Below are 14,740 nucleotides of genomic sequence, written 5' to 3' on the forward strand. Positions count from 1 at the left end.
CCCCCCCCCCCCGCAGTCACATCAGTCTCTGTACAGAGGAGCTTACACTCTAATGTCCCCCCTCAGTCACACACTTTTATTATACATGTATATAGCTCTGACCTACACCTCAGTGCTGTACAGAGAACACTGAGACATCAGTCAAGCTTTGGAGCGGTGGAAATAAAAAAAAAGAAGTGTGGTGTGTGCAATATAGTGACATAGAAAGTGTAAAATTATACAGCAATCAATGCAGAATGGCAACGGCTATAGAGGACTACAAATCCCAGCAATAATACATTATACAGCACAATGCAGAATACCACCAGCTATAGAGGAATACAGCAAATCCCAGCAATGCAATATACATACAGTGTATAATGTATTGCTGGAATTTGTAGTCCTCTACAGCTGATGGTACATATACAGCGCAATAAACCATCAGCTATAGAGGAATACAACCAATCACTATCCCAGCAATACATTTATACAGCATGTGTGGGGGGAAGTGCAGGCAGTCTTACCTGCACACTCTTCAAGCAACTTTACTTTCTTCCCCCGAGATCTTGGGACTATCGGCAGCTGCCGTTCCCCCACGTTGCAGTCTCCCTGCAACAACGTGATCATCTTGGTGGGCAGCGTCTTAGCGGCGGGAGAGAGCTCAGAGCTGGGTGAGGCAGCGGGGAGGAGGTGCGGCGTGAAGCATGTGGCGCGTGTGGAGCTGCGATCAAGGGCAACTAATCGAAAGCCGACTAATCGATGATGGAAAAAGTTGACAACATTTTCCATCATCGATTTTAATCGACTTAGTCGATTAGTTGTTGCAGCCCCAGTCATATCAGTCTCTGTAAAGAGGAGCTTACACTCTAATGTCCCCCGCACAGTCACATCATTCTCTGTACAGAGGAGCTTACGCTCTAATGTCCCCCCTCAGTCACACACTTTTATTATACATGTATATAGCTCTGACCTATACCGCAGTTCTGTACAGAGATGACTGAGCCAGTCATGTCATTCTCTGTACAGAGGAGCTTACACTCTAATGCACAATGGCACTAGCTGCAGGGGGACTACAAATCCCAGCAGTACATTTATACAGCAATGCAGAACAGTATATGAATTTGACTCTGGGCTTAGTGAGGCGCTGGACTCAGGGATTAGTGACCTTCTGGACGCAGGGATTAGGGACCCGCTGGACGCAGGGATTAGTGACCCGCTGGATGCAAAGCTTAGTGACCCGCTGGACGCAGGAATTAGTGACCCACTGGGCGCAGGGATTAGTGACCCGCTGGACGCAGGGATTAGTGACCCGCAAGACGCAGGCCTTAGTGACGCATTGGACGCAGGGCTTAGTGACGCACTGGACGCAGGGCTTAGTGACACGCTGGACACAGGGCCTACCTGAGAATGACCCTGCATAGCCCACCATAGATGCTGCACAGCCCTGCTGGACGCAGGGCTTAGTGACCCGCTGGACCCAGGGCTTAGTGACCCGCAAGATGCAGGGCTTAGTGACACGCTGGACGCAGGGCTTAGTGACACGCTGGACGCAGGGCTTAGTGACACGCTGGACGCAGGGCTTAGTGACACGCTGGACGCAGGGCTTAGTGACACGCTGGACACAGGGCTTAGTGACCCGCTGGACGCAGGGCTTAGTGACCTGCTGGACTCAGGGATTAGGGACCCACTGGACTCAGGGATTAGGGACCCACTGGACGCAGGGCTTAGTGACCCGATGGACGCAGGAATTAGTGACCCGCTGGACGCAGGGATTAGTGACCCGCTGGACGCTGGGCTTAGTGACGCGCTGGACACAGGACCTAACTGAGAATGACCCTGCATAGCCCACCATAGATGCTGTACAGTCCATCTGAGACTCTATGGTGGGCTCTGCAGGGGTCTCAGGTGGGCTGATCTGGCCTGTATCCCCCTCTCTCCCTCCCTTCCAGCTCCTCTTACCTGCTCCTGGTGCCTGTATACCTGGCCTTCTCTGCCGCCGGACTGGCCGGAAGTGACGTCACATCACTTCTGGCCAGTCCGACATTAGACAAGCAGCGGCGCTGATGGGGCCAGGCTTCCGGCATGGGGGGCCCAGGCGCCTCCTCGCCTTTCATCATCAGCCGATACTTATGTAAGGGTCCCCGGCGGGCTCCCCCCTGATGGTGGCCCTGATGGTGATGGTGGCCCTGATTATTATCACTATAAAAGGTTGTGTCCTCTCTAATGTGGTACTGGGGTCACTTTGTATTCAGGTTCTTCTCATACTCCAATGTCCTCAATGTGCATTCTGTATTAACCACTTCCGGGCCGCAATACGTCTATAGACGGTGGCCCACAGAAGTGGTTAAAACAAGAACACGGCTGCTGCAGCAGCCATGTTGTTGGTACCGCTTTTAACAGCAGGCAATGTACAAACGATCCAGGGTCTGTACAGCCGAATCGTTTATAACATGCAGCGCCCCCCCTCCGCCCCTGGGCCACGGCCGCCGTTGGCTTCCCCAGGCACCGCTGTCCCTGCGCGGCGCCCGGGAGTGGCTCGTTGGGTCTCCCCGCAATGATCGGAGAGAGATCCAGCGTCACTCACTTCCGGTGTCACTCTTCCGGTGTCACTCTTACAGTCTCCGGCTCTAAGAGCCAGGAGATGAAGCTGGGGAAGCAGATCTCTGCTTCCTCAGCTTCTTTGGGTTCCCTAGGTGACATTAGGGGTCTGAAAGAGGGGTCTCCATAAAGAGGACCTGTCACACCCTATCTGGTATTACATAGGGTGCTTGTTATCCCGCTAAATGATAGCAATAGGGTTATTATAAAAAAAGTGTTTAAAAATTAAAGTAACATATAAGAAAAATAAAGAAAGCTAAACATTTTGTTATAAGTCCCCCGCCCCCACGTGCATGCACATACACACGCAAACGCGTCGGTGCGCCTACGTGCAAAAACGACAATTGCTCTACACATGTTACATATTGCCGCAAACGTCAGAGTGAGCGCAATAATTCTAGACCTGTCAATCACTGATAACACTAAACTTATGAGCGGTTAAAGCGTTTAAAATGTTCCCTATGGGAAATTTGGGGTATTTACTTTTTTGCGGCTTCACGGGCGCACGCAATTTTTAGGCTTGGCATGTTTGGTATCTATTTACCCGGCGTGACCCTGTCTTTCATATTTTACCCAAAAATTGAGTATTATATTATGTTTCTGTTCACTGAATTTTAATTTTGTTTATTTTTTCCTAAAAATACTAGTTTGATAAACATTTGTGCAAAAAATGTGCGACATACAAAAATTGCAACTAGCATTTTTTTTATTCTACAGGGCCTCTGCTTTCAGAAAATATATCATTGTTTGGGGGTTTGAAGCTGTTTTCTAGCCAAAAATCTATATATATTTTTTTTTCAAAAAGGTTTTTATTTATTTTAAATGCATATAACAGTGATCACACTTTCACATTCAGTGTGAAATACGATGTAATATCAAATAAAGTTTACAAACTCAAGTTTTCATATTATAATGGTGCAGTCAAACAGGGTAGTCCTCAAGGACTACCAAAAATGTATATTTTATCATGTGTGCGCAAATAGTAAGAAAATGCCCCGGACAGCAAGTGGTTAAATGTACGCCTGACATTCAGTTTTCTGCTGTTCTGAAGTTTAGGTCATGAATAAAACATGTGATTCATGAAGGGGAGGAATGGTCTGTCAGGTAGGCATGCACTTAGCTCAATAATTTCTGTTTGTCAGTTGCTCACTCTCACTCCCACCCCCCCTCAGTGTCCGTCGCTCACTCTCTCTCCCCCCCCTCCTCCCCTCAGTGTCCATCGGTCTCTCTCACTCTTCCCCCCCCCCTTCTCTGAGAACAGGAGGAGGGGGGAAAGAATGAGACACAGACCGAACATGCCGAGAGGAGGGAGAGAAGCATAAGAGAGACCGTATAATTCTACTAGAGAAAATGATAGTAAGGGGCCCCTTACAATGGTACTGGCCGTACCCCCCTGATGACGGCCCTGTTTACAGCACTGGTCTGGCTAAACATCTCCTCTTTCTCCTGCCCGCACCCACAAGACACCACACAGAGCTCTGTTGACAAGCCACACACGACCCTGGTGACAAGCTGTACACAGTCCTGGTGTCACGCCACACACAGCCCTGGAGACAAGCCGTACACAGCCCTGGTATCAAGCTGCACAGCTCTGGTGACAAGCTGCGCACAGCCCTGGTAAAAAGCCACACAGCCCTGGTGGCATGCCGCACAGAGCCCTGGTGACACACTGCAGAGAAACCTGGTGACAAGCCACACAGTCCTGGTGGCACACTGCACACAGCCCTGGTGACAAGCCGCACAGGGCTTGTGGATGATTGTGGCCTGTCGGTGGACAGGGCTTGTACATGGGCAGGGCACAAGGGGGCCCCATAATCTCATATTGCCTGGGGGCCCCATGTATTGTCAGTCCACCACTGATCCTACCGCACTCCTTACTGGTATGTCCCTTACGGTGGGTGCTGTAGTGACTGCGTATGGCGCGGCTTCAGATTCAAGTATTAAAATATATTACTAGCACACCGTGGTCAAATATTAGATAGTGATCATTTTAATGATGCACACACATCTGGTCACGTTGCAATGTTTCGTGCCACTTGGGGTCCTTTCCTCAGGTCATGCCATGCCAAGTGGACCTGAAACGTTGCAATGTGACAAGATGTGTGTGCATCAATAAAATTATCACTTTGTGAAAATTTGACCACAGTGTGCTGGCAATATATTTTACTACTTGAAGCTGGCTCTTCCATGACACCACTAATTTCTTGACAATCCATTTCTATGCAAACGCCCTCAGTCTCCTTGGGGTGACTTACAGTCGCCCTACTGACATATTCAGTCACCTCGTTTTGTTCAATACCCAAGTCTTTTCCAATAGAGAATGGTCTATCAACCCCTTCCTTCATTACTGACCACCTCACTTCTTCTGACGTTGCTCCTGGCAAACAGTCCCTCACAACCTGTCATAACATCACAGTTATCATCATGAATGTCATTAATCCCAACATTGCTGTTGCAAATTCCAACCTTTTGTCTTTCCATTTCTGTCGCATCTGTATTTGTTTCCCATAATACACCATTTTTTTTGCTAGCTATGTCAATTAGATCACCACCATTCTGCAATGCATCATATTTCCCATCAATGTCACAGTTATCACTAGGGATGCACCGATACCATTTTTTCAAGACCAAATACAAATACTTTCCCTCCGATACTTGCCAATACCAATTACCAATACTTTTTCTTAAAGGGACATGTGACATTTTTTCTAAAACAATACAGACTAATGATTTTAGGGCAGTTTCTTTATAATTATGAAGAACTGTAACTCAAAAGGAAGATCGCCGCAGAGCTGATGGAAGATCACGGCAGGGCAGGTGGAAGCATACAGCAGGGCACATGGAGGATCTTCTCAAGGGAGCAGATGTTAGATCACAGCAGGACTGATGGAAGATTGCAGCAGGGGCAGGTGGAAGATTGCAGCAAGACAGATGGAGGATCTCAGGGGGGCAGATGGAAAAATCTCAGAAGGGCAGATGGAGAATCTCAGGGGGCAGATAAAAGATCGCACCAGGGGCACAAGAAGGGTTTTAGCAAGGTAACCAGAATCCAGCATGATTGCATATTTGACCTCACATTGCAGTTTTACAAGCCACTGCATGAGTTACAATACAAAAAACATCTACTTCCAGCTGTTTTTTTTTTTTTTTACTGCCCGTGCACAGCAATAAACTGTAATGAACCCATGTAGTGCCTCAAAATATATTTGTGCGACATGTACTATACTTTAACGTGTAGTCAGACTTACTGTGTCTCACATGCAGGGCTGCATCTCACATGCAGGGCTTTGTTATTTTGGCTGTGTCACGCAGGCAGGCAGAGGTCCCTGGCAGGCTGCCCACCTCACGACAGACGAAGCTATTTACAAATTTAAAGCACCGGTATTGGTGCTATGTATTGGGGCATTTTTACCGGTACAAGTACTCATAAAAATGTCTAGTGTCGGTGCATCCCTAATATGTACCATAAATATTATATAATCATAAGTAAAATCATATTATTGCAAAGAAAATCCACATTTTCAAATTTTTCTCTAAAGAAATTAGACTAATATTGCATTGGCTAATTTAATTCTACTTTTTCTATAGTTTAATTCAGTACGAAATTCATGCATGCATCGAATTTAAATGTTTATTTCTATGTGAATGTGCGGAATCACTAAAAGCCCATAATACGATCTGTTTGTCTTTACAGTACACACAAAAACTAAATCTACAAGGAAATTATCTAAAATGTATTCCATCAAGAGCATTTATTTCAACTCCTTATCTAACTCATCTTAGTCTATACAACTGCAGCATTGAAAAAATAGAAGAAGGAGCTTTCAGAAGCCTTGGACGTTTGTTGCATCTTAACCTTGGCTCCAACCATATAAGTTTCCTATACCAGGAATCTTTTGATGGACTTTCATCTCTACAACATTTAAACCTTGGGAAAAACCGCCTTGAGGAGATACAGCCAGGAGCATTTAGCCAATTAGGTCTTTTGAACTTTTTAAATATTGGAAATAATTTTTTGGTCTACTTACCAGATTTGTTGTTTCAAGGACTGATACAGCTTAAATTGTTGTATCTTTCTAACAACATGATTAACATTATATCATATGAGGCATTTGCAGGACTACCCAACCTCAGAAGGCTAAGCCTTGACCACAATGAACTTCAGTACCTGCCAACAGAGGCTCTCTCTAGACTGTCTGGTCTCATAAAGTTAGAACTGGGATGGAATCCAATTACTTTTATTCCAGAAGAAGCTTTCCAAATGACATCTCTCAAACAGTTATATATTAATAATATGGCATTACAGGAAGTATCTTTCAAAGCATTTGAAAAAAGCAACCAGATTTCTTTTATTGATATCAGTAACAATCAGATATGTGCAGTACAACCACTGGCTAGAGTTGAACAACTAAAATATCTAAACCTGACGGGAAATAGTGTACCTTGTGATTGTCAATTACGGCCATTTAAAGAATGGGCAGACCTAAAAAGACTGAAAGTTGATCTCCTTTGCTTTGGCCCCAGTCATTTTCACAGAGATCACCTGGATTCTATCAGAGCAATAGACCTGAAATGTGGAACATTTCTTGAAGAAGTGTACAATTTTTTGCCAGCTACAGAAAAAACATTTGAAAAAAATCTATGTCCATTGAGCTGCAATTGCAAATCCGATGCTAAACATGCTATTTGTGAAAATACGTTTTTAAGACAGATACCTCAAGGTTTTCCTAAGGACACCATCTTAATTGATCTGCGTAGAAATGAATTTAATTTTATTCCGAAAGGAGCTTTCTTGGATCTGAAAAATGTAGTTTCACTTCATCTCCAGCATTGTGATATTAAAGACATTCAACCAGGAGCATTTCTAGGAATGAGGAATTTGGTATACCTTTACCTGTCTAATAATCAGATTTTTGCTATAAATCCTGATGTCTTCCAGGGAGCACCAAATATTGGATATCTTTTCTTAGACAACAACAGATTTATTAACGTTCCAAGTGAAATTTTTGGACTTCTTCCAAATCTTTTATCACTTCACATGCAGCATAATTCAATCACTTCACTTTCAGATATGGCTGGTGCAGCAAAATTACACTGGTTATATTTAACAGGAAATAACATAAGTTCAATTGCACCAACAGCATTTAGAAATATGAAATTTCTAGAGAAACTCTATCTAGATAATAATAAGATAAAAGAGGTGCCAACACATGCACTCAAAGGATTGCCAATGCTGAGAGAGTTAGGACTATCCAAGAATCCTATCAGAAATATTGGAAATGGTGCCTTCTTGCCATTATCTCGGTCACTGCAGAATTTGTATCTCAATGACATGGGACTATTAAAGGTAAAGTACCATATATGAAAAACACAGCAAATATGTTTTTTTTAACCTTTTATTGTTTAAAGTATAATTAAATGAGAACACTCTAAATGGGATTTTTTGGTGTCCTTTTTATGCCCTTTTTGTGTCCTTTCTATGTCCTTTATTTTATGCACATTTCTATGCACATAGAAAACTTTTATGCACATTTCTATGAATAAAACAATTATATTTTAACTTACCTTGTGCAGTCCCCAGGATTAATTTAGAATAGAATGTTGTACGTATCTTCGAGTTAAATGTGCCTTAACTTTACTTAACTTGCGATTGTACCATCATAGGGGAGAATGTGCATAGAAGGTTATTGTGTAATATTGAGGATAATGGGTAAAACAACTTCAGACATATGAGGATATGAGGCCCTATTTTATTTTTAACATATTTATTATATACATACAATGTGTGTGAAAACAATATATATCTAGATCTAGATATATATATATATATATATACAGTTTATTTGATCTATGAATATATGTACTATAAATACATGTGTGCTTTTTTTTATATCTATACGTGATGTGTAATCTTGTCAAAAATCATAACAGCACAAAATCCCATTTAGAGCTTACTCCTTTAATAACAAAATTAGGGGTGAGGTGTCTAGGCTATGCAAACCCATAATGCTATACAGCTAATAGTGTACTTTTTATTGTTTTATGTTCAGAAAGATATATCTTTCATTAATCATTTACATCTGTAAGTAAGTCTGCACTTTTTAATTCATTCACTGTGTCCTATTGTAAACATCCAATCTTGCTTAATGCCACTGTAAAAACAATGTAGCCCTTTGTGTCTATATGCACATTCTGTGACCACTAATAACTATGGAATGTCCACATAAAAGAAATTGTTTCTACAATGTTCACATAGCAAAATTACGTCTAATATGTACCTGCTGGTCTGGGTCCTAAAGAGCTTTGAGTCTTGTGCATAGCAGGGTTCTATGTTTTTTCAGCACCAGATGGTGGGTAAGACTCTGTGTCCCCATTGTCCTACCAGGGGTATGTTTAAACCATTCATGTCTCCTTAAGAAACCTTGAAGAAACCTTGTCACCATTAAATACAGATAATAAATAAATTAGGGATGAGTGAATCTGCCAGGGTTTGATTTACAGAGAGCTTAGTGAATCATGTTAGAAGTTTGGCGAATCCAAACGCAGTGGCAAATTACACTGGAGTCTATAGGGGTAGAATCCTATTAATAAATTCTGGACTTTTTAGGGCTAATAAGCATATTATTGTAAAAAAAAAAAAAAAAAAGCTTAAGATGCCAGTGAATGCTATTGGGGACATGTACCAATGGCAATTTTTGTTTTTGTTTCAAGAATTCCCTTATAGTAGGAAGATAATTCTTTTCATGCACTTCAAGGGCAACATGGAAAAAACACAAATCCTTTACATGACAGGCTTGGGAGATGCCTAATAGGGTTGGGCTTGATGTTCAAGCCGAACGTGAGTTCGACTCGAACATCGGCTGTTCGTGTGTTCGGCGAACACACAAACTGTAAGGGTGTTCGCTGGCTGTTGGCCAGCCGCACACCCCGCATCTGTCAAAATGCCCCACACAAAAGAACCGAAAAGAAAATGCTTTAACTTTTTGTTTCAGTTTGACAATCAGCAGAGGAGCTGACCTTAAGGAGAAAGTTCCCTCTCAGGTCGCCTCAGCTGATTGATAGCAGGCAGTGGAGGGGTGCAATAGCCACCCTGCTATAGCTAATAGCAGGCCAGCTATTGCAGCTTGTTGTAAAATGTGTATAATTAACACCGGCCAGTACTAGAGCAGCTGTAATCACTATAAACAGAAACCTGTATCCCCGAAATCACTATTAAATATTGCGCCACCCTAACTAATATCAACATAGCGTATTTGCCACCTAATTCATGTGGTGATTTCCACCACCATTCCCAATCGCAATCAATGTGCCATGCAAAAACATTACAATATGAAAAGGAACACCTCTTAATTCATATAAAGCTCGGTACAAATATCCACTGTAAACACTATAACACGCAACAATAATTTATGCCCCCAACACTCAACGATTTTTCTTCAATTATTGTATCACAATTCAATTATATTATATATAATATAATATATAATATACAATATTATACACTGCAGGATATTACACAAAGTTCATCTGCTTATAAATCCTCAGTTAATAAAATGCCTGAGAGGCTGAGATTACTAGTGTGGAACTATAGATACAAAGTGACCAGTGACAGGCAACTAAAAACAAAAGTATCCAGCGCAATCAAATACAAAGTGTTCAGTACCTCTGAATATATCCTAAAGTCTCAAAGGTGCAGAGAGGTCCAAATACAGCCAATCTGCTCACCCACTGCCCAGGCTGTATTAAACACTTCAATTAGCGGTATACAATGAGTGGCCAGATTATTATGACCACCAGACATTTGTAAGCAAATTAGCTATAATTTTGCGCTGAAGTTGCTAGAGGGCCAGACCAGTATAAATAGGGAAGCAGGTTGTTTACCACAACAGTAGAAGTGATTTTTTTCTGAAGATATGGGTAAACAGCAGGTTGTTTACCACGACAGTAAAAGTGATTTTTTTCTGAAGATATGGGTAAACAGCAGGTTGTTTACCACGACAGTAGAAGTGATTTTTTTCTAAAGATATGGGTAAACAGCGCGATTTAACAGCCTTTGAGCGTGGGATGATTGTTGGCGCTTGGAGCCATGGAGCGAGTATCAGCAAAACAGCAGAATTCGTTAAATGTTCAAGAGCAGCTGTTGTTAAAGTGTTTAAAGACTGGACTGTCAGCCGAAAATCTGGGTCAGAACGTGCGAATTGTGGCCGTCAGCGACTAGTCAATGTTAGGGCAGAACAGAGAGTGGCAAGACTGTTACAAGACAACAGAAGGGCAACATGTTGTAAATTATTATTAAAGTAGCTATATTAGGGGTATATTTAGGGTGTATTCTCATGTATTGCATTCTTTTAGCTGATGTTATTTAACACACCTATGCTAACTAGGTTTTTTGATTTTATTCTAGCCGTAAACTTCTTGTGGGTATTTGCTATAAACCTCCAAATATAGGGGAAGAGGGAGAAGTCAATCTTCACTCACAGATAGAAATAGCTTGGAGAGAGGGCAATGTAGTCGTGATGGGTGACTTCAATTACCCAGACATCAATTGGGCCAATGGAACTTCGGGTTCGGCAAAGGCGGGGCGATTTCTAAACATGTTGCGCGACAATTTCATGGACCAGATGGTGGAGACTCCTACCAGAAAAAATGCCATCTTAGATCTAATTGTCACTAATAATGCAGAGTTAATCGAGGATATTGTAATTGGGGAGTCATTGGGTAATAGTGTAAGTTTATTGACCAGTTGGCCATCCTGTTTTGTTGATTGTACACAATGGAACAGCTGTAGGGAATTTTGTCAAAACCTGTTTAGTTAACAAACATCAAAGAGGTAATTAGACCGCCCAATCAGAATCTTTTCAGTGTTAGTGAATGGCACTAAACTTTATATGAATAGAGAGCCTAAGGTGGCTGAGAGAGGTCACAGTCATGAAGAGAGGCACAGAGAGGCATATATAGATTGGAGTTATATGCTGGGTAGATAGAGTGGGTCATCATGGAACCCTTTGTCATCTGAGGTCTAGATATTTTACTCTGTATTACTCTGTTGGACTGTTCGGTTTCTTCGATCCAATTAAACGCTACTCTCTGGAAAAGAGCTGAGGTTGCCTGGATTTTCACAACGCATATAAACATATATTTGGCTAAATAAATATATATTTATACTACCCACCATATATTTGAACACTACATTTTTTACTTCACTACACAACAGTGCATGAAATTACTGCAGATCTTAATCAGGGATCCTCTCAAATGATCTCTGAATGCACTGTTCGCCATACACTGCATTGTATGGGATATGGAAGCCGAAGGCCTGTTCGAACACCTTTGCTGTCTGCAGTTAACAAGATAAAGTGTCTCCAATTCGCACAGGAAGGATTGGACAGTCGAGCATGAAATGATGGCAGGTGGCAGGGCAGCTAATGCTTTGCTTACTATCTTCTTTTTTTTTGTATTCTGACAGCTCCTGTCGTCAGAGTAAAAAAAAAAATAAAGCAGCATGAAAATGAATAGCTAGAGTGCTATTGGCTATTTCAGTTTGCAAAAGCCAATAGCAGGCTGGCTATTGCTCCCGCCCACTGCTGCTGATGTTATTGTAACTCTCAGGCTATTACACTTTCACTCCTGCTGAGAGTTACACTAACTGCTCTGATTATTACAGCGCTTAGACCCACAGTAAACAAATAATATAACATTGATTAAGGTTAATGTGACTAAGACCTTCTTTTTAAACTAGCACTATGGTATTCCACAGGGTCAGTGTATAAATCAAAAAGAGCGGTCATTAGGGTAGTAGGTGACATCAATATCGGGGCAATGGGTTATCAATAATCCCGCACAGTGATTACAGATGTGTACATGTATCAATACAGGACAGGAATAATTTATAAACATACATGTGTGTGCAGACATTATATATAAAGAGAATAAAGGACGGGGATATTTATGAACATACATGTGTGTGCTGACATTGTACATGTATCAATACAGAGAATAAAGGATGGGGGATCATTTATAATATACATGTGTGTGCCGATATATAGCTGTAATTTATGGCAAGTAATCCTTATTACTGTGGGTCTGAGCTCTGTGATCAACCTTTAGTGCATTCAGATTTCGGATGAATGGATTTCGTTTAATACAAAAGAAATAGAAACGAATTTCGTCAGTAACTAAATAAATGTAGTTTTAGGAATCCATTCAATTTTGCAATGTGCACATGTCTAAATTACCCTTTAAGTGATATTAAAACCATTGCTCCCTTAAAAACGGTATTTTAGAAAAAAATAAAAAATTCATTGATTCCTGTCCCCCAGGGCAGTACCCAGATCCCCATACACTTTTTATTGCCAATAAATTGCATTTAAGGCTTCAAAATGGGGACAATTGATTTTTCAATGTTCTACCCACATAGACTTTTTTTTTTACTTTTCACATGTTCTAAAGTTCGAATTCGAACCGAACAGGGGGGTGTTCGACCCATCACTAGTGATTTTTTAATACTAATGTAAAAATGTAAATTTTAGGCCTAAAAAATTACTTAAAATACCCAAACATTCTATTTTTTCTAAAAGCAGAGAACCTATGGAATAATAAAATGCTAGTTTTCAAACTTTTATGCTTTGCAGTATTTGCAAAACTGTTTTTCAGTAAGAAATACACTAAAATTGATTTAGTGCTAAAATTAATTATGCACAAAATATAATTCGCATTTTCCCCAAATTTTAAAAGATGAGGGGAGCATGTCTTGGACATGGCAGCACGAGGTGCTCGGCCATAGAGCTTCACAGCTTCAGCGTAGCTCTTGAACTTTTTTCAAATACTTTTGCACGCTTTTACCCCAGATTCCGGTATAGTGTCACTATGTCGCCCAGAAGAAAGGACCCTGCGTTGCCACGAAACGTTGGCTTTTTGACGCATGTGACGATTGAATAAAAAGTGCTTTACTTCTTGCACATATCATCGAGTGCTGGTGACTTCTATTATGGACTGTATCTGACACGGTGCCATCCGTGTTGTCACTTCAAGCACCAACCTCTTACTCAAGGTCTGTACGCTGTATGGAGTGCAGGTGATTTCGTATTACAGAATACGGAAGGACACCGGAACTAAAAGATCGACTTCTGACGCCTCACTGCAGCACTTCTTTACACCCCATACCTCGGCATCCCTGGAGCGCGGCAGGTCAAAGATGGCGGCCTCCTCCACCGCACGTGCCTCTCCTCGTGGAGCACGCAGACGGGGCTTCCATTCTTCTAATGCCTCCCCAGCTGGATCGTGCTCTCCGGGGCTTTTTTAATCAGATCCTCGTGATATGGACCGAGAGTCGGGGTGTGACTTACCTCTGGATATCCCTGAGAGTTTGCGAGCTCCACTGAAGTACCTTCCCACCAAGAGAGACTTTGAGGCCACTGTTACTCTGGTCAAAGCTGCGATTCGTAAAGACCTCCGGGGTGTGAAGCAGGAGGTTCGGGACTTAGCTTCCACTGTGGCGGATGTCTCAGCTTCATGCTACACGCTTGTCTTGACGGTCCATGGCTTCGCAGCCTGATCTCCGGTTCTCAGCACTTCAACTACACATGGAGGATAGGGGACAGCGGAACAACCTGAGCCTCCGTGGCATCCCGGAGGCCATCGAGGCTCCTAATCTCATCGAGATTATGGTACAGGATGTCTTTGCCTCTCTACTCGAGGGCACTGCCCCGGCCGATATCATCCTTGACCGGGTTCATCGAGCCGCCGGCCCCCGTATCCCGAAATTACCTCGCCCACGTGACGTGGTCTGCTGGGTGCATTACTTTACCATGAAAGAGGACATTCCCCCGGGCTGCCTGGCTGCGCAGACACGTTGAGTTTGATGGCGTGAAGATTCAGATCCTTCTGGATCATTCCCATAACACCCTCAGACGCAAGGCGCTCCTTCGTCCACTTCTGGACTGGAGCCGTAGCGCAGGGGCGACATAATGATGGGGATACCCTTTCCACCTGATCGTTTGAAAGGGAGAGGCCTCCTCCGCGCTTTACTCACCAAAGGATGTCCCGGGCTTGAGTGGATTCTTGAAAGTGGAGATCTCTGGCTGGAATATATCTCGGATGGGGCTCGCCCAATGCCGGAGCCTCGTCGTCGCCCCCCTTGCTCTAGATCCCGATCTTCCCGCAC

General features: G+C 42.7%; 1 protein-coding gene across 1 annotated transcript in view; it reads left to right on the forward strand.

The window, feature by feature from the left end:
• Positions 1-14,131, forward strand: part of CHADL (chondroadherin like) — a 29,901-nt gene extending 15,770 nt beyond the window's left edge. Inside the window, exons 2-4 of the mRNA XM_018573088.1 lie at positions 6,272-7,924; positions 13,652-13,793; positions 13,884-14,131. Of these exons, the coding sequence (XP_018428590.1) occupies positions 6,272-7,924; positions 13,652-13,793; positions 13,884-14,131 (2,043 nt within the window). The remainder of the gene's footprint in view (positions 1-6,271; positions 7,925-13,651; positions 13,794-13,883) is intronic.
• Positions 14,132-14,740: the final 609 nt, after the last annotated feature.

The sequence above is a fragment of the Nanorana parkeri genome, unplaced genomic scaffold (genome assembly GCF_000935625.1).
Source record: "Nanorana parkeri isolate BGI_ZX_2015 unplaced genomic scaffold, ASM93562v1 scaffold2230, whole genome shotgun sequence".
NCBI lineage: Eukaryota > Metazoa > Chordata > Amphibia > Anura > Dicroglossidae > Nanorana > Nanorana parkeri.